The following is a 20667-nucleotide window of genomic DNA, read 5'->3' on the forward strand; positions in this document are numbered from 1 at the left end:
AATCACACCACTCGAGCACATAGGCTGATGCTTGTCAGCGGAATGGGACGATGGGTTGTACATTCCCGTTTTGCGGAACACTAGAACTGGTTTCAGACCTCGGACTGGTCCTGTTTTTACTTCACAGCAGCTGCTAGCTCCGGTTAGACATGGAGAAAACTGTCATTGTCACAGGCGCGAACAGGTGAGTCCACAGCGATAATGCGTTTGTACGGTTAATAAAGACGTCACGTCGTTATGGTGACAACTCATCTCGCGAGATGTAAACACAACACTATACTTTTGTAAGATAACTTTTAATGTCCTTATATTAATTTTATGTTTCTGCATTGGGAAAAATTGTCGCTGTACCATAACTGTGTACTAATCTGAATACGTCACAGCCCAGCAGAGAAGGCCAACGCAATATAATGACAAGCACAATGTATGTTTAATTACTTTTGACAGCCAGCAGCTGTATATTTGTAATTATAGAATCAAATAAAAAAATGTTCTGTACAGTAGGAAATAGGATACAAAACATAAAGCACACCAGAAAGTGAAACTGAAAATATCCTAATAATATTGTTACCCTCCTGTCAACTTGAAAGCACTAGTTCAGGATATTTTGATTGCTTGATTTATTTTTGATTACATGTCATTAGGCTTTAGGCCACAAACAAATTTGAATGTGCCTTTATCATTTTCTCCAACTGATCATTTGAGACCATCTATGTTTAGATTTAGATTTACTCAGTAAATCTTTGTGATCACACAGCTCTTTACAGAATAGTGTTTGTGCATGCTTGTGTTTGTCTGTCACTTCATGCAGTGGTATCGGCCTGGCGCTGTGTGAGAGGCTGCTGACTGAGGACAGCACGCTCCGGCTGTGTCTGGCCTGCAGAAACATGCAGCGAGCCCAGGCTGCCTGCTCTGCCCTCCTCACCTCTCATCCTGATGCCCGTGTGGACCTGCTGCACCTGGATGTGGGCTCTGTGCAATCAGTGCTGACCGCTGCTCAGGAGGTCAAGGCCAGGTAGATACCATGACGTCATGACACTGTTACACTGATATCAGAGCTCCTTGTTCTCCTCACCTGAACTATAAATAGTGATTATGGAATAACATTTGATTAATATTCGATGCATGTTTGGGGTTTCCCTCAGGTACAGCAGGATTGACTTCTTGTATCTAAATGCAGGAATTATGCCAAACCCTCAGGTGGACGTCAGAGCGTTTTTTAACGGTCTGTTCTCCAGGTAAAACTCCAAACCTAGTTCCTGACTTTCTTGATCGCTTTATGTTTACTTATCTGTTTTGGTTTTTCATATTCACTGAAAGTTTGAAGCTTTTAAACTCATACAACTCGTCCATTGTCCATTCTGTGATGTGATTGTGTCCCCTCTCTCTGCAGAAATGTGGTCAACATGTTTGCTACAGGAGAGGGTCTCTTGACTCAACAGGACCGAATCAACTCAGATGGTCTGCAGGAAGTTTTCACCACCAACCTCTTTGGTCATTTTCTCCTGGTACACCCCATACTGCCCACTTACATTAAATATTAACACTGAGAACAGATCCCTTAATTAAGAGAGTATATACATTTTCCTTAAATGTTTTATGCATTTAAAATCAAGCTGTTAGTGATGGGTAATATTTTCATTCATGTTTGTGAAGTTATAAAGTTACCAAGGATAATAACAGTCGGTTGATGTCCATGTTGGTATAGATCAGAGAGCTGGAGTCCCTGCTGTGTCAGGCAGGTCAGGTATCCAGAGTGGTATGGACCTCGTCGAGTAACGCACGCCGCTCTGCCTTCAGCATCGATGACATGCAGCACAGAAATGGGACAGAGCCCTACAGTTCCTCCAAATACGCATCAGACATGCTCAGTGTGGCAATCAACAGACACAAAAACAGTCAGGTACAACTGTCACACAATCTGCACAGCACTGATACAGCAGTGACTATCACTTCTGATCTTCTAGAAAAAAATGCAAAACTATTAAAAAAAGATTGAACAATCTATTTTACAGAACCTGCCAATTGTTTCTTCAGTCCTCTCTACTTAGAGAGCCCTCTTTTGTTTTTAAATCTTAACTGATGTGTTTTTAAAGATGTGTTATCTTAGGTTTATTTAAATGTTCTTGAACATCATTCATTAGATCTACGGCATATACTACACTGTTATAAAAGGGTTGTTTTCTGTATTAGTAAAACCTTTTCATATCAATTTATTTGTTGTGTTTTGGGTCCTTCTCTCTGTAACAGGGGCTGTTCTCCTCTGTTATCTGTCCAGGACTAGTGATGACTAATCTGACCTACGGCATCCTCCCCTCCTTCTTCTGGACTCTCATCATGCCCATCATGTGGCTGGTAGCATATTTTTTTAACTATTATTATTCTACCAATCTAACCAAAGTGCAGTTGTTTATGTATGGCAAAGAAACTGTCTCATGTTTGATGATTTATTTTTCAGGTCAGGATCTTCACTAACACATTCACACTCACACCGTACAATGGAGCAGAGGCTCTGGTATGTTGTCAGCCTGCTCTGTTGTTGTCCATGTGAAAGTACAGTAAGGATTCACGTCAGAATAGAATCACTGCTAATATGAATTCCTGCCCTGTTTCCACAGCATTGGTTGTTTCTTCAAAATCCCGAGTGTCTGGATCCCAGAGCAAAGTATCATAGTTTATCTTCAGGACTCGGGAAAAGCTACACTCAGCCACGGCAGGTGAGGAAGAAGATACACCTGACATTACCCTGAACCTGGTTTAGGGTTCAGACAAAAGAGGAAGCAATTTTTTACAAAGAGTCAATTCAAAGATGCAAGTAGAGTCATATTTGCACTGGTCTACAAATAACATACAATTGTCTTTTTTTTTTGTATATTATGTTTGCAGATTCAGTGTGCAAACAGTAGTACTTTGTACGCTACTTTCAGCTGTTGGTCATACTTTACAACTAAAGGATTTAGCATTAGCATTGAGGACTACTTCTTTTGGCTGTTAATTTTGTGGTTTATTTCTACTTTTAAGAGATACTCTAAAACGTACGGTAGAGGAGGTGTAAGTGGTAGTAACAAAAAGGAAAAGTTAATAATCCGTGCCACAGATTTTTTTTTTTTCATGCTATGTTTCTCCAACTGTGCTCACCTGAGAACGTATAGGCTGTGCACAGGGTACACTGTTGGCCATTTAAATAGGAAAACGTTGTTTAGACTTGTAATCTTACCACAGCATCTTAGCAGTAATGACAATACCTGTAAGAGAGTCTTGAATCTACTGAAATTCAAGTTTTGAATCAATCAAGCAGGAAATCAAGAACATCAAGCAATTAAACCTGGGGTGGGGCTTTAAAGTGAAGTTTTGAGTGGTGCTTTATGTCTATGTAATGAATTGATGTGTTTTTTTCTGTTCATGTTTCAGATGGATATAGATGAAGAAATGTGTGAGGTCCTCTATTCAAAACTTCTTGATCTTGAGAAAGACTTCAGAAGGACACTAAGTGAGAGAAATGCTGGCAAGGAAGCTCATGTACAGACAGCCGGTGACGAGGAGAAGTGATGTTTTTTTAAATGAAAGGTATTTTTGAAGGTGCAATGTGCGATGAGAAACAATAAAAGTGCTTTTCAATCTTGACAGGTGTACCATTGAATGCTCTGTCAGAGTCTCTTCTCCTGCTGTTCTCTTGTTGTAACGTTGATACCGCTGCCTGCTGTCTTCACCTGATAGCTGTATCGTGTTTCTTCTGCAGCACCCTTCTTACCTTACAAACTTTAATTAGCAGTCCATTTATAGTCTGGTTTCCAGAGGCCTTTGACCGACCACCACCAAGACAATCAGCTTTACAATCTGTGGCTTCTTTTACCTCAAACAATACATTGTGACGCCCACACACAGTCGGCTGAAATCACTGGCACATTTAAAGAAATGAAACACCGGCTGAGGTCCCTACTAGACCAAAAGCTTTTACAATCTCTCACCAATGTTTGAAATGAAACTGCTTCAGGGTAACGTAAGCAGAGGGTTCTGTTAAACTGAGATATGTCTGGCTTTAGCTGTTTCTTACAGAAACACACAGCTGCTACTCTGATGGAGAAGCTATTTGCCCTTTAACCCTCTCAGTTTGATCCACTCCAGAGAATATGAAACCTCCATTATTGTTGTATTATGGACATCCAGAAAAGGCCGCAAAGACTGGAGAACAATTTTGATGTAATTTATCTGTATTTAAATGATAGAAATGTGATGCTTCCACTCCACTCCATTATACAGAGTTGGTTTGTTCTTTTGACTTCTGCTACAATTGTTTAAGACAAGCTTTACTTTCAGCGTTAAGGAAAAATCATCTTAATTAGACTTTTAAAGGAGTCACTCTTTAATTGAATTCTGCTGATAAAACTCTGTAGTCTAAATGTAATTAGATAAATATTTTTATTACCTTCACTAAAGAAGCGAGTCCTTCACCATTTGTAAGTTCTCTGTTTTTCTGGCAGACTATGGTAAAACTAACAAGGTCAAAAAGCACAAACAGCTCCTCTCATTACATTTACAGAAGAGAAACAACATGGCCATCCATTTACAATAATCAATATCACAAGTCTTTAAACATTCATTTTTCTCTCTACTTACAAATAAAACGATTTACATGCATACACACATCTACACAGATAAATTCTTAATAGAAGAACATTTCCTGTCTGAATGAACTTTTAGGATTATTTCTCAATTTGAAACCATTTTTTTTTTTACCCTGCGCTGTGCTCATGATGGATTAACGTTGGGTCTTTGTAATAATGAATAAGGTCTTTTACCTTGCTCTTTTGTAAAGTGTCTCGAGATGACATTTGTAATAAATTGAAGCTATACAAATAAAGACTGATTGATTGACTAAGAGAATAATCTTTCACACAAGCTATTATATTATAATAAATTATATTATAATAGCTTCGGATTGTGTATTCTGAGAAATTTGACAAAGCATTGATGGATCTCTGTCTAACACTCAGTTATGCATGTCAATTACATGAGTTCTGTAAGAGCACTTTAAAGAAACAACAGGGCACGTTATTTTGAGCTACTTTACATTTTTTTGTAATTTATTGAAATACTGGACCAAATTACAAAACCGTAATTGATCCGTGAATCCAAAGCATTAAGATCTTTAATGTCATCTGGAGGCATACATTGAAAAACTCTTCTCACAGCTGACACAGATCTTGTGTCTCTCGTGCTCTTAATATTATCAATTAGTTTAGACCATAAAAGGTCGTGATCCGAGGTTATACCCAGCAGTTTTATCTCTGACTGTATGAGGGCACACTTGTCGGATATGTTAACACCAGCTGTTACTGGACATGACCGCTCTGACCCTAAACACACCATTTGCTGCTTTTTATAAACCCACAAATCCTACTTAATCTTATGATACGCAGCAGCATGGAGTCACAGCTGCACATTCAAAGTTTTTAATAGAAATGTATGTCTGGTCTCCATGCAGAGTTTATTCACCCACTGTCAACAAAGAAGGAGTCAATATGTCTTCATCTTGGCAGATTTCTACAAAAACATTAACAAATAAATGATCAAGTTATTTAGTAAAGTGAAGACCGTCATTTATAGTCAGGCATTTAACTGAACTTTTTTGAAATTAGTTTTTTTTGTTTAGTCTTTTAGTTTGGCTATTGATCCTTCTTTGAATTCAAAATGTATTTGGACTAATAAATACTTTACCTGTTAGTGTGACTTTTTACTGAATTTTCCAAACATTTATTTATTTTTTGTGTTCCTTTTAATTCATTTGGCTTTTTATGTTGTTGTTTTTGACTGGGTGATAATTGAGTGTTTCATCGTTCTGTATATTAAACAGTATTTTATTCATTTGTTTGTCTATTTTGTGCTACCGTTTTTATTCTGGTTTAAACTGTAGTTTGTTTATTTATTTATCAGTCTTAATTTAAATAACCTGGCTTTGATTGTTTTGCATTTACTTGTCTGGGAAGTTTCAAATAAGTTAACTATAGCCTTGTTTTTTGCTTTGTACCGCATGATTCCCTATTTCTCAGCAGAACGTGGTTTACAGAAGCCATTTAATTTATACCACAGTATTGACGGCTTCCCTTGTTGTCCTGTCAGAAAGTAAACCCGGGATTATTCTGTGGGGACATTGGAGCACATCACATTGTTACATAATGTAAATAAAAACATTGCAGTGTGCTCAGATTGGTGCGCGCCGCTCTGCTCGATGTCCCGGATGGAGCTCGCACCGGAAGAGAAGGGGCAGCTCTCCCAGCCATCTTGTGGCAGCATCCAGCGAATTGTTCGCATCAAGCCTCGTAGAATCGGAGGTGAATCCCGCTGAAGGGGCGCCATCATGCCCGGACACTTGCAAGAAGGCTTCGGCTGCGTCGTAACCAACCGGTTCGACCAGTTATTGGACGACGAGTCCGACCCGTTCGAGATCCTGAAAGCTGCAGAAAACAAGAAGAAGGAGGGGGCCGCTGCTGGGTCCACCAAGAGCGCCGCTCAAGCCGCCAAGCAGCTGAAGAAGGAGTCACAGAAGGACAGAAAGAACCCGCTGCTGGACAAGAAGGAGGAGTCCCAGGCTCCTGTGCCCCTGAAGAAAGAAGGTAACCTCTTCACCTGCGTTACCTCCCGTGTGCTCCGTGTGTTTGTTTTGATGTTTTATCGCATCAGCTGTCATGTTAGCTCCACTAGCTGCTGCTCAGTGCCAAACACAGCGTGAGGTCAAGCTCACGGAGAGGTTATCTACACTATTAGACTGACTGAGCTCAGGTGAATACACCTGCTCGTCTTGTGTCGCAGGGATGGTTGCCTCCAGCAGCAGCAGCAGCAGCAGCAGCAGCATCCGACAGGAAGGTGTAGTGTCGGTGCTTGTGTTGTGTTATGGTCCGTGCTGTCTCCGCAGTTCTGTTAGCAGCTGCAGGCTTTGCAAAGTAAATGCGCAAAAATATTCACCCGGATGCTGAGAAAACTAGACAGGCGGCTCTTTGTTTGGTTTGAGGATATCTCCGCTGAGTCAATACTTGTTTTCCCGTGTTTGTGCGTTCACAAACAGCAGAGCCGAAAGTGAAAGAGAGGCCCCGCTGTGAGCTGTAGTGATGAAAGTAAAGGGGAGACTGAAAATAGATAAACATCAGGAGCTCCAATAGTGACTTTGCATGGCAGTTAACATGTCCCTGTGCAATCATTAAGATTAAGATTTACTTTATTGATCCCGAAAGGGGAAATTCTGTTTTTACACTCTGTAAGTCATGAACACACACATAGGCTGAAATATACACACACATGTACAAACAGGATCTTATGGACATGCACTAATGGAGAGATGTCAGAGTGACGGAGCTGCCCACAGCGGGCGCTCCTGAGCTGGTGGTGGGGGGGGTCGTTTGGTGCCTTGCTCAAGGGCACCTCGGCAGTGCTCAGGAAGCGATCTGGCACCTCTCCAGCTACCAGACCAACTTCGGTCTTCAATTTGGTCCGAGACTTGAACCCTCCGGTTCCCAACCCAAGTCCCAACAGACTGAGCTACTGCCGCCCCAAACATGACTGTCATATCATATGACGACACTAAAAACTCAATTTACAAAGAGCATCCGGGTGAATGATATTTTCTGTATTATTGACTCTTTGTGTTTGTGTGTCAGGTATCAGGCGGATGGGCCGAAGACCAGACCAGCAGGGCCAGCCTGGTTCCCAACACCAGGGTGGACCGGGTGAAGGGCGACCTGGAGACAAGAGGCCGGACCGAAGACCTCCCCGTGAGCGTCGCTTTGAGAAGCCTGCAGAGGACAAGCCTGATGGAGTAGGAGAGTTCTCTGTCGACAAGTAAGTGTTTGTGATGAACGATGAGAAGCGAGATGAACACATGCTGCTTATCTCAAGTTTGTCTGGTGTGATAGTTGTGGAGGCATTCATAGCAAGCAAGTGTTTGGTAAATTCTTCTGCCACTCGATCACAACATCATAGCATAAATCATTTGTACTTTTTTTTTTGAGCTGAAAGGTGCGCTTGTCATATAAATAAGTTCCAAGTTCTCCTCTGAGAACAAGTTGTTTACATAATTTAAAATTCACACTCTCTTTGTGTCCCTCAGGCCCTCTGGAGACAGGCCCCCGAGAGGACGTGGTGGCAGCCGGGGTGGACGTGGTGGAAGAGGACGGGGTATGGGCCGAGGAGACGGCTTTGACTCCCGCGGAAAGCGAGACTTTGACAGACACAGCGGCAACGACAAATCGTGAGTCAGTCCTAAACCAGGACCAGTAGCAGAACTAAGAGTCCACAAATAGAAATGACTCGTTACTGGAGCATCCTATTCTTTTGTTTCTGTCATTTATCATCTGGCTATAACTTTATCAAGCTCTCTTACTGCCAATGGTAACACTTTATTCTACAGTGTTGTTGTGGATTCTGATCTCTTCTCTGATTGTTAGAAAGTCCTGTTTTTTTTTAGATCAACACTGTACACTTGTTTTTCCAAGTATTGTTTATTAAGCTTCTTTTGAATACCGACGTGAGGTCAGAGGGTTGTTGTTTGTTCAGAATGAGAGTTCATTGTGAGCTTTAAAGCTGCTAGAAACAACAATAATTGTTCAAGTATTTCCAATCCATAATTAAGGGTTAAATTACATAATCTGTAAAATATCCTGATACTGGGTTTCAACTGGATGTGTTGGTATTTTATTTATTTGATTTTTTTGTTAGGCCCCCCCCCCTCCCATGAGAATAGTCACATGTCTGCTATTTTGCTATTTATAACCATTGAACATCAACTATGGATGAGTATTGATGGCTGTTGTCAAGTATTGACCACGGTTGTCAATGTTTTGGTTTTAGTCATTTCAGATAGAAGAGTGTGTGCTTCCTCTGATCCTAAATCTCACCAACATTTTTAAAGCTGTGCTACAAACAATGTAAACACCAAAATGAGCTTTTTGTTGTAGGCTTTTTTAATCCTTATGAATGTGCATCTTCACTTTAATGTTTGTGGATGCTCAATCAGAATGTCAACTTTGATATCATTTTGGCATATTTGACCATTTTCTACCAAATATCCAGAGACCACATGCATCAGCGTGTGTTTTTCTTCCAGCAATCAGAAAAGCGAGGAGAAGCGTGCCGGAGGCGGCTCGAACAACTGGGGCACCGTGAAGGAAGAAGTGAGGTGAGTTTGTAAGAAGAGACAAACAGCCTGTTTGTGTGAGCCTAACTGTCTGCAGGACGCTGATGCACAGCTGATACTGGATATCAGTGGGCTATGTTAAGTGGCTCTGTTGTTGTGAAAATACAGACATTCAGTCATCTCAACGGAGGGTCTGGTACATGTTATGCTTTCGGGTTTACAGTATACTTTGGGGAAAATATTGTTTTGGTCAGAGTGGGTAATTGCATGAGAGGAAATAGATACAACACACAGTACGGTGTGTATTTTTGTATTAGTGAGATAGAGTTAAGATATCATGTTTCACTTGATAATCCAGCTGTGCGTGTTTATTTTCAGTGAGGCTGAACAGACTGCTGCTGCTGAGACGACCCCAGAGGGAGAGGAAAATGCACCTGCCGGCTCTGAGAACAAGTGAGTCTTCATTTTCTGTCAGACGTTCAGGTTCAGCTGATATCTAATATTCAGTCATATCGTGTGTTTACTTCAGAGAAAGTACCAGACCAGTTTTACGTCATGTTGCTGTTCTGCGTCACAAACGGCACCTCTGCATGTGCACTTCCGTCACAAAGCTTTGGTGCAAATTGGATCAGCATTGTTTCTGACCTTTTAGCCTCAGGATTACAGAGCATGCCTGGAGCTAAGAGGATTGGCACTTTTAGCTGTGAGGTTCCAACGTTGTTGTGTGCTGGCATTCTAGAGAAAACGAGGTCGAAGAAGTGAAAAACGAAGGCCCCAAAGAGATGACCCTGGACGAGTGGAAGGCCATGCAGGACAAGGAGCGCACCAAAGTGGAGTTCAACATCCGCAAGCCCAACGAGGGAGCTGACAGCCAGTGGAAGAAAGGATACGTGCTGCACAAGTCCAAGAGTGAAGATGTTAGCGAGGTGATTATTGATATCAAGAATTACAAACCGTTGTTCCCCTGCAGCTCAACCATTTTGTCACCGAAGATAGTTTCTTTTTATTTTACCCACTGCTGCTGTCTGCACCAGCACTGCACACCATCCTGTTTTAATTCATCACACGTCACACAGTTGGTTAGAATTTTCCACAGAAACCAATCAAAGACACAATAGTTCATAATATTAATTAGTTGAAACAATTGATTAATTGATTTAATTTTCTAGCACACAATAAAGTAAAGACATCAGGAGATGTAGAGTGAGTAAATGTAAGGAACTTAAGCACATATAAAGGTTTAAGGCTGTGACAGTGAATATCTATATTCACTTTAGAAACATCACTTTCTGTATATTACAGATCCCTGTTTTAACTTCATATTGATGATATTGACAATACCATTAAATATAACATAAAATGCCATTTAAACAAGCGGACGGTCTCCTCGCGCTCTCTGCTGCTTTTTCAAAGCTAAGATTGTGCTAAATGTCTCATGTCAATTCAGAACCTTCTGATGCTATTTTAATCGGTCAGCAGCTCGTTGTAGATGTTATTCTTCTACAAGCCTCTCTTCACTAACCTGGTGTGATGACAGGATTGCTAGTAAAACGTTTTAGTATGTATGTATGAAAGATGCTACATCCTGACCCCCTCTGTTAATAAAACGTTAAAATGCTACAGATCAGACATAAATAGTTTCAAAGATGAAAATGAAGGGAAAATATTTTTGGTGCTTAAAAGAATACATTTTAAGATCCCCTCCCCCGTACCTGATGGTGTCATCTTTTAAACAGTAACTGTTTAACCATTTCATGTTACAACCAACCGGTTGTTTCTGAAGTCATATTTAAAGGAAAGTGAACTTGTAGGCACAATATCTGGGCATTTTATAAGTTAGTTTACTTTTTGTACACCTGTGGTGTGTTGGTGTGTGATGGGGAGATATTTCCTGCAGATCACATCCCTGAAGTATATAACTTAATAACTGAAGGATTTTACATTTATACTGATACTGAGACAGAAAAGTAACAATTCCTCAAACAAAGAATCTGCAAATGTTTAAAACGTGCACCCAGTTTTCAAACCAGTGGCAGATTACTGAAACCGTTACTTCAAAAATTGTGTTTCTATTTTTAATCTGGAGGTTGCCTATGCAGGACTCTGTTCCTTTGATATGCGAGGGTTACTGAAGCACTGCCAACTTGTCAGACATAGTTTGAAAGATGACTGCCTGAAGGCCATACTGTTTTCTATTTATTTTGAGCGTTGTAGAACGCACAGGCTTGGTTTCAGGGGCTGATCCTTGTATGTTTGATGTAAAACTGATGAAAAGCCTCTTTCTGTTCATATTTCAGAAGCCTGTTGGAGCTTTGATCGACACCGCAGAGACAGAAGTAGAGCCACCAACTCTGTTCCACAAGGTGCCTGCAGCAATTCAAATGTTTAGTGTTTAGATTCTGTCTGTAGGAAAACTATTAGGTTTAAATACAGCACTAAATACTAAAAATGTTATATTTTGTTGTTTATATAGCAGGCCAACCCTGACGACCCAAGTGACCACCACTTCCGCAAACCAGCCAATGACATCACATCTCAACTGGAGATCAACTTTGGAGACCTGGGCCGCCCTGGCCGCGGGCGTGGGGGAGCCCGTGGAGGCAGGGGAGGCCGCGGAGGGGGAGGCAGCAGGACGGCACGTGGCGGAGGACGCTCCGAAAAGGTAACAATAACTGCTGTTGTCACTGCAAACAATAAAGGTTTAGTGTCTCTCACAAAAGCTTCAGCTCACTGACTGTGAACAGGCTGTAAAAGCACTGAGTTGGAAAACCTGCAGCCAAACACACATCCCTGAAATAACAGACCAGTGACCACATAATGCTAAACCCACACACACACTGTCCTAATGTCAGCGGAGAGCTGAGGTTGTGTACTGAGGTAACTGAATCTCAACGTTCAAAATTAAAATTATAAGAAGGAAAACATGGCATCAAAGCCTTACTCTCTTTTGAATTAAAGGTGCACTGATTGATACGTCACTGAAATCTGCCCATTTTCAGCCTGTTTGGCCCTGACTGGTGACCGGCCGGTCCTCACAAGTATAGTCGATTTTGTGCTGATCTCCGCCTGCCACACACCAGCCGTTTTATGCTGTGCACACAACTACACAAACACTGACGGACATGTCAGCAGTGTAGACGTGAGGTGCCAGTCAGTAGAGGAGAAAAAGGTTTGACACACAGGAGAAGAAACACACAGCGTTTCGCTGCCCTTGCTCCCTCTTTACCTCTCTGCCCGTATGTATGTGCACGCTGTCGGTCTCTCTCTCTCTCTCAGGCTGGGGGAGTACAGCACGTTATAATATATTATTAATAATCCTGTAATATTATTTGGTTATGGAGGGACATCTAAATGATAACACCTCAGTGTATAATACAAATCTTATTGATTAACGTATATAAAGGTTCCTTGTAATTTTCATTAACACTCGTTCTGTTATCCGTTTGTCCCAGCAGGCTGGTGGAGTGTCAGTCCCCAACGTGGATGATCCTGAGGCCTTCCCAGCTCTGGCCTAAAGGCTCCTTTTCCACCACCAGCCCACCCATCAGCCCCTCCGGGTCCCTCCTCTACGAGGCTTGCATGCTTACCACATCTTCAAATATATAAGAAAACAAAGAAGAAGAAAAAAAAAAAGAAAGATTTTAAATGGCAAAAAAGACTGTCATCTCATTACCACTCACACCACCAGAGGACAAAATTTTACCCGTTTTAAAGGAGAACAAAAGACAAAAAAAAATGGAGAAAAAGGACCTCTTGTTACACTGAAGTTTTGTATTTAGAAACATGAAGGCAGGGATGTTTTCATACTTTCCCCCCCCCTTTTTTTTTTCAAAGATTATGCATACTTCATTGATTTTATTTTTTAATGTGCTGCTTGAATTACTGCATTTCTGCAATTAGGTTGAAGTGTGTGTATTAATTCCCCTGAAGCTTTTGTGCTTTTCTCCCCTCATGACTGCAGCTCAGTATTATGGGGTCATCTTAGAAAAGACTTTGTACCGGAGATTTTCCTCCCAGTAATGCACACTGATGTGGTAGCACTACACTACATAGGAATCTTGTACTAGATATCTGAAGTATGGCTTAAAATGCATTTAAAGTGTAATTACTCTGACTCTGAGTACCCATCCTTTTGCGAGGCACAAATTCAGATGGGTAACCAGACGAAGGGACTTCCTACTAAAGCTTGGTATTCTTCTGCTTGTTGTGCAGTGAAAGTAAATGCCTCTTTTCCTTTTATTTTGTTTCTGTTGATAGCTTGCCTTTGTTGGTGGACCAGTTGTTAGTAATGCTTTGTATCTCTCTGATCCAGATGTGCTACCTATGTTTTCAGGCTGTCCCAGGGCCCAATGTATATCTTTAGGCTGGTCCTTGTAGGTCATACAGACTGTACTACTTTGTTCACTTCAGGACCACTAAGCAAATATTGTATTATTTTGTTTTGTTATGGATGGATGGATGTGTGTGTGTGTGTGTGTGTGTGTGTTGGGAAAGCAATGTGTGAGGTTGAATGTGTGAATTTGACAGCTAGTTACTTAGGTTTTAAGTATTCTTATGCTATGAACTTGCCACTCTCAGACAAGACGGCGAGTGTCTTTCGCGAAGTGATTGTTTGAATCCAGGTGAGAATGACAGACCATGGACATATCTTGCTCTTAGAAATTCTGTAATGTCTTTCAGATCTCAAAGCACTTGGTTTTATCAGCACCAGCCCTCTGCGGATTGTTTCTCCCCTTATGTAAACCATATTTGCTGTTTTTTTTTTTTTTTTTCATTTTATTTGTGCAGCAGCACCAAATGCATAAATCTTCTGAAAGAAATGTCAGCAGTCATCGTGGAACAATCATGAGCTACAGAATGTAAAGTGAGCTAACGGTGCTTCTAGCCACCTGTGTCAGCATTTCCAGTGAACTTTTAATGAAGCAGGTATATTTCACATTGGGGTGGGGTGGGGTGGGGGGGGGGGGGGGATTGTGACCAAGATGGATTTAATTTAAAGCTTTACATGCTGTGCTCTGCAAAGACTAGCTGGTGATGCACTGATACAGACGGCTGGAGCAGTTTTTCTTGTAGGACTGTTTGAGCCACATGACGGTGAAACTTTCTCTGCAAACATCCCTGTTCTAATAAATTGCTTTAGAGGTGTTACATGTACTCTGCCAATGGCTGTTGGGTTGTTTAAAATCAATACTGTGATTTTAAAGTGTAAATGAACATGCTTTGGACTCTTCATTGCTTGAAGTGCAATGAAGCTTTGTGAAGCTTTGTGTTACACTATTCGAGGATAACGTGATATAAACATTAGAAGGAAGAGAATTGTCCAGAAGGGTTTGATTTACTCTTAGGTACCAGTTGAGTCAACTTAATGAAAGGAAAGCAGACTTACAGGGTCCTAAATTCTACGTTTAGTTGCCGGTTGTAAAGCGCAGAGAAATGTTCATATTAAAAGTGTAAGCGACATGGGCTTTCTAATGGAACAAAGTAAACTGTTGTCACAGCAACACAAACTTTGTCCTCACAGAGTGCTGGTTGCATGCAAGGTAACTTAAATACAAAGCAGGGAAATCAGATACAGATAACACATTTATTCAAAGGAACATTTACATTCAGTATTTTAAGTGACATGCAATTATCTTTTTTTTTTTTTAACCAACGTTTTAATGACTCTACTGTATACTGTAGTTTTAAGCTTCTGTCATTTATGTGTGGATAGCATAGCTTAAACAACCACCACCCAAAAAGTAGTCTCCAAAAGAAAAGAAAAACAAGGATCATTTATGTGTTTACAACCAGCTGACAGATAGCAGGCTATTCAGTAGTTTGTGTTTGTCTTTAAAGACCTGTCAATTTGACTGGCAGCCACTGCATATCAAAATTATTAGTTTGTTTATGTTTTCCTGTTAATGAGGTGTTTAAGAAAAGGAGTTAAGAAAGTCACCCAGGATTAATGTTGGGGAGATAAATAATTAAGCCGATCAAAGTGAGGACATTATGGATACTAAACAGTTAAATGCAAAATGCAAAAGTAATGCCAACATAAGAGCTGTTTCGGTAGATATGAGTCTTTAACACATTTGAGTAAGCAAACTGAATGATGTTTATCTTCTCTCCACTTCCCCTTTCTGCCGAGGATTGTTTTGCGCATGCGCATAGGAACCCATAGGCTTCCGTTTAATCGTCGTAGGTTAGTTATTACGTCAATGATGGCGCAGCTTCATAAGCGTCGACAGGAGCTCGGCGCCAGAGACGTGACACCTGAAGGAGCATCCTCTCAAACTGAAACAGACACGTCTGGTGACAGCTCCACGGTGTTCGTGAAGCTGCTGGCTGCGGCATTTTACGGAGTCAGTTCATTTTTCATCGTTGTTGTCAACAAAAGCGTCCTCACCAGCTACAGGTAAAGGTTCAAAGTACAAACGACAGTCACAGGAAGACTTTTTTTTCGGACTCTTGACCAGCTGCAAATCAGTGATGATAGCTGCAGAGCTAAGAGATATTTACAATGGGTGAATCAAAGGCGTATGAAGAAGACCGACTCGGAGAAAAATACAAAGTTTTCTGAGCTAGGAAGTATGTGTTCACTTCCAACATTTGTGCATCATGGGAGAAGAGCCTTAGCAGGGTTTGGGGATTTAATATGCCCCCTTATAGGCTACAGCCCTTCTCTTATCTAAAAGTTCTGAGTAATGACCATAGACTGTAAAATTCATGACCAGTCAAACAATTGACTATTATCATCAATAAGAGAAGCTATAGGAAAACTCACAGTTTCTTAACAGAGTTTGGGGCTTATTACACTCCTATAATATCTATCAACTTACAGGTAAATTAATATATTGTGCAAATTGTAGGCTTAGATCTTAGGGATGAGAGAGTTATTCAGTTAAAAAAAACGAAACTAAAATCAGAATCTGCTTTAAAAATCAGTTATTATTATTATGTAATAATACTCAGCCTGTTTCTTTTTAATTAAGGGGGTTCTACATGATCCCTACTTGTCATGTCGTGATCTTAAGCTCACAGTGATAAAGTCAGATATGGGATGATACTACATTTTTTTGCCTCTTATGGCTACGGGGGCTGTTAGTTAGCAGAGTTAAAACACTTAAATTATCAAAAGAAAATAGATTTGTTATGCAGCAGAATGATGAATGTGAGCAGGGGAGTCGTTGGATCTCCATGACAACATTGCCCCTCACACTGCCTCAGTCAGTGCACAGTGTTTGCCTGGAATCTTTGGTAATTAAAAGCAAAAAAGAACAGAATATTGCATGTGGGACTCTTTTCTTTTCATGCCGTGGTATCAGAAACAGGTATTGGTATTTTATTTTATTGTTTCAGAGTGAAGTATCCTGTTTATTTATTTGGCCTATTTTACCTTTACTTTGATAAATATGACGTAGGGAGAAACAAATCCCCCTCACTACTACGCCCATGCATATGAGTAAATCATAGTTTTTAATAACATAAAATTAGATTTTTGATTTTTGAACAGCTGCGAATAATCAATATTTTAATGTTGAAGATACACTAAGGCTAATTGTAACTTATTACATTATTTGGGAAGGTTAATTTTAATTAAATGATTTATACATACTAAATATTTTTTTTTTGTATCTGTAAAGTACCACAATGTTTCAATTAGTGCTTGAGTTTTATGTACTTAATTTGTTAAATAGGAGAACAATATGATACTATATGCAATATGTTGGCTAATACTCTGAGCTCTATTCAAAAATTAGAAATTAGACCTATATGAATTTTTTTTAAATCAATTTTGCCGCAATATGAAAATCCAAATTAACTAAAAAGGCTGTTGTATAAAAAAAGTATATTTACACTCTGTAAACCACACTCTGTTAAGTTGTAGACAGTGCTCGGCTACATGCTCAGCAGGTAATATTTTGTAAAGTATGTAGTCAGAGCGCTCTGCTGGACACAAATCACATCATTACTCAACCTCTTAATCACCTCAAGCATTATTTTCTGTCATTTGTTCTAAAGAGATCTTCTATGACCGATCATATCTGAAAACAAACATTTTTACATCAGTGATATGCCCATATCTGTAATCTGAAATATCTACCAGGCTCTAGTAACACCACCCAGAAGGGCATTTGTACTATTGAGCAAGTTTCCTAATTCAAACTGGGATTTGGATGTTTTACAGATTTCCATCGTCAACATGTGTCGGAATCGGCCAAGTAAGTTGGTGTTAATTTGAGTCACATACTAACTGTTGAGCCATAAAAGGATCCTGATGTGCTAAGTCTCTCTGATTAAATAACTCTGCAGATGCTTGCAACAATCGTACTTCTGAGGACTGGCAAACTCTTTGGTGTGATCTCATTTCCAGACATGGATATGAGTATACCAGGGAAGGTAAGACTGTCAAGTACTTTGAAGACTTTTTATTACATACATGATAATATGTAGAACCCAATGTGTAAGTGCTTTGTTTGTCTTTCCAGATGTTTCCGCTGCCTTTGCTGTATGTTGGGAATCAAATATCAGGGCTCTTTGGAACACAACGACTCAAGTTAGTACTTGTTTTCTATTGCTTTCTCATAATATAAAATGTTGTTTTCTTTAATACTACACAATGAAATTTACAATGTTTCCTCTTTTCTAGCTTACCCATGTTTACAGTTTTAAGGAGGTTCAGTATTTTACTTACCATGGTGTTTGAGGGACTCTTGCTGAAGTAAGTGGAAATTCCTCAACACAAGAAAGCTATTGCATCTGTAAGTAAATTATTTTAATGATCCATTTTATTGATTTTCTCACAGAAAGACCTTCTCCACATCAGTAAAAAGCACAGTCTTTACTATGATCATTGGTGCCTTGATTGCTGCCAGGTGAGAAGCGATATAGAGTATTTACAACATAAACGGACGTCATCAAACTCAAAGGCACTTTTTTCAAGCATGCATCTTGTTCTTTTTCTGTGTTTTGTAGCGATGATTTAGCGTTTGACCTTGAAGGATATGTGTTCATAATGCTGAACAATGTTCTGACAGCAGCCAGCGGGGCTTATGTGAAGCAGAAACTTGACTCTAAGGTGAGCAATGAGCAGTAACTCCTACCTTACTTTTTGTAAGATGCATTGTTTTTTTCACTTACTGTCAAGCATGTAATTGACTGATGAAAAGTCCACTTAATGGTTTTAGGACTATCACTCAGGTAGAAATCAGACAGTAGTCTCGACTGATTCACAGTCCAATCCCCATAGTACTGGTGTTCCCCAAGGCTCCATTCTCAGCCCTCTTTGATTTAGCCTATATAAACAACAAAATGATAAACACAGTATTGTCTCTGTTACCCTAAACTGTAATGTACATTTTTATATGGTTTACTCTATTTTACATTGTTACAATTTCATGTAGAAAAGGCTTTTGTCATCAATATCATTAAGTGCATAGGTGTTCATGAAAGAGAACTTCAGCTTTTTGTTAAAGGTAAAAAGGGACTCAAGTATTAATGCAGATTGAATGATATTTGGTAACAGAGGAGAAGACTCAAGCTAGAAACCTTGGGCCCTGTTTTGAAGGTTGGACCAGACACCTTTTGTTGGCAAAGTGCAGTGGGCGGGAGCAGTAGGAACAGCGGTTTTTTTTAGCCACATGGTTTTGAAGTTGATTCAAGCAGGAAATGGGAGCCAGTGGAGGGAGATCTTCTGCAGAGATTTGAGTGTGCATGCAGGGAGACCTGCCAGTAAGGAGCTGCAGTAGTCAATGTATTATATAAAGTAATGTGTGATATACCACTGGCTCTTTTCCCAATCAGGCAATTCAGTTTACATTCAATACATTACAGTTCTTGCTCTTTATATTTATGCTTCTTTTAAATGCTTGAGAAATGTATGCTATCCTCAAGATCACCATACAGTATCAAGGCTATTACCCATATCCAATTAGGATTAGGACCCATTAGGATGTTATAGAGGGGAAAAAATGATTCTGTTATGCTATTAGAGATACCATGGTATAACCTACAATCCTGGCTGCACCGTTTCAATGGCAATACATTTATTAGCTACCTTTACAAGTTTTATGAGAAGCTTTGAATAACAGGAGAGTACTGCATTGCATGTTGTTAATTTATCAGGCTCTTTAGTAAGTATACTTTGCTTTAAACAAATGTCACATCACGAGTTTCAAATTGTGAAAATGTGTTGTACATTTATGTTAATATTTGTGCGTCTGTTAGTTTTCTAAAACTCTATATGTACATTTTTGTAAACAGGTATCTCCTAAAAAAGAGAGTCTGATTTAAATGAGCTGATAAAGAATTTGAGTAAATAAAATAAACGACTTTGTTCCCGCAGGAGCTCGGAAAATACGGACTCCTCTACTACAATGCTCTGATCATGATTTTCCCCACTGCGGCGTATGCTTACTACTCAGGGGACTTTCAAACCGTAAGTGAAGCCTCTCTACACACATGCATGGTGTAGTGTACAACAACATAGTGGTGATACTCTCCTGTGTGTGTTTTATTGTAGGCGCTGGAGTACAATGGATGGTCTGATGTGATGTTTGTTGTGCAGTTTGTGCTCTCCTGTGTCATGGGGTAAGTTCTACATCGATCACAAATCTATTGATCACCTTAAATGTTACTGCTATTTTCTAACTCTTTATATGTGTTGTTCAGCTTCATCTTAATGTACTCCATCATGCTGTGTACGCAGTACAACTCAGCTCTCACTACCTCCATCATCGGCTGCATTAAGGTGAGTAACATCCCTATTATCGTGCTGCTCCTTCACTCTGTGGGCTACATGAGATAACTCATGACACCGTGTGTGATTCCTACAGAACATCCTGGTGACCTACATTGGCATGGTGTTTGGTGGAGACTACATATTCAGCTGGACTAACTTCATAGGTCTAAATATCAGGTAAAACAAGTACCGTTTAGGTTATACTATTGAGGAGCTTTTCTGTCCTGGAACAAATGTTGTCACCTGTTGTCTCCCACAGCATTGCTGGTAGCCTGGTGTACTCCTACATCACCTTCACACACGGGCAAACGAGTAAGAACAGTTTAAGTAATGTGCATCAAAACTTTCCAAACTACTTTTACATGATGTTGTCTTAAGGTTTAAATCTGCATAAGTATAACATGCATTAGATTTCTTAATGTTTTTCTTCACATTTTACAGAAAAGGCATAAACAATGGAGACAGGACTGGACACTGAAAACCTACAAACCTCTAGGATGCTTTTGATGTTGCCTGAGTGTTGTACATGGTGACATTATTGAGTTTGTTCTAAATGTCTGCACACTTGTTTGCTACAATCATGTAAAGTAATAAGATGTTATTAAGTTTTTTAATTTTTGATTAAGATAAAGGGCCTTATATTTTTTTAATTTCATACAAACTAATAAACAAATAAAGGATGTATTCAGACTTTTTTCCAGTTCTAATTCAATGCAGTCATACAAATGTTTCTAATTTAAGATATATTCAATACAGCCCTCAAATCTCATAGTTACTTTTCTACAAACTAATTTTTAAAGAAAAAGAAAAGTGAAAT

General features: G+C 39.8%; 3 protein-coding genes across 6 annotated transcripts; all 3 read left to right on the top strand.

Moving 5' to 3' along the window:
• Nucleotides 1–13: 13 nt before the first annotated feature.
• Nucleotides 14–3714, top strand: LOC132978874 (3-keto-steroid reductase/17-beta-hydroxysteroid dehydrogenase 7-like). The gene is made up of 9 exons (XM_061044216.1): nucleotides 14–184; nucleotides 812–1015; nucleotides 1146–1238; nucleotides 1394–1508; nucleotides 1709–1903; nucleotides 2251–2355; nucleotides 2459–2515; nucleotides 2619–2717; nucleotides 3412–3714. Exons 1-9 carry the CDS (start codon nucleotides 150–152, stop codon nucleotides 3547–3549), a joined length of 1041 nt encoding a protein of 346 aa, XP_060900199.1. The 5' UTR covers nucleotides 14–149; the 3' UTR covers nucleotides 3550–3714.
• Nucleotides 3715–6235: 2521 nt separating this feature from the next.
• serbp1b (SERPINE1 mRNA binding protein 1b) lies at nucleotides 6236–14281 on the top strand. 4 transcript variants are annotated; one of them, XM_061044213.1, is made up of 9 exons: nucleotides 6236–6614; nucleotides 7653–7833; nucleotides 8102–8242; nucleotides 9098–9169; nucleotides 9506–9580; nucleotides 9867–10053; nucleotides 11425–11490; nucleotides 11604–11789; nucleotides 12580–14281. In XM_061044213.1, the coding sequence occupies exons 1-9, from the start codon at nucleotides 6359–6361 to the stop codon at nucleotides 12640–12642; spliced, it is 1227 nt and encodes a 408-aa protein (XP_060900196.1). In that variant the 5' UTR covers nucleotides 6236–6358; the 3' UTR covers nucleotides 12643–14281. The 4 variants fall into 4 exon arrangements, with proteins under 4 accessions (XP_060900196.1, XP_060900194.1, XP_060900195.1 ...); XM_061044211.1 differs by having other exon boundaries at nucleotides 6237–6614; nucleotides 11601–11789; XM_061044212.1 differs by having other exon boundaries at nucleotides 6237–6614; nucleotides 11601–11789; nucleotides 12583–14281.
• Nucleotides 14282–15301: 1020 nt separating this feature from the next.
• On the top strand, nucleotides 15302–20534 carry LOC132978873 (nucleotide sugar transporter SLC35D2-like). The gene is made up of 13 exons (XM_061044215.1): nucleotides 15302–15524; nucleotides 17298–17331; nucleotides 17423–17509; nucleotides 17599–17666; nucleotides 17760–17831; nucleotides 17917–17985; nucleotides 18086–18188; nucleotides 19455–19547; nucleotides 19632–19699; nucleotides 19781–19859; nucleotides 19945–20027; nucleotides 20110–20177; nucleotides 20292–20534. The coding sequence occupies exons 1-13, from the start codon at nucleotides 15328–15330 to the stop codon at nucleotides 20300–20302; spliced, it is 1032 nt and encodes a 343-aa protein (XP_060900198.1). The 5' UTR covers nucleotides 15302–15327; the 3' UTR covers nucleotides 20303–20534.
• Nucleotides 20535–20667: the final 133 nt, after the last annotated feature.

Source organism: Labrus mixtus, chromosome 8, assembly GCF_963584025.1.
Source record: "Labrus mixtus chromosome 8, fLabMix1.1, whole genome shotgun sequence".
Lineage (NCBI taxonomy): Eukaryota > Metazoa > Chordata > Actinopteri > Labriformes > Labridae > Labrus > Labrus mixtus.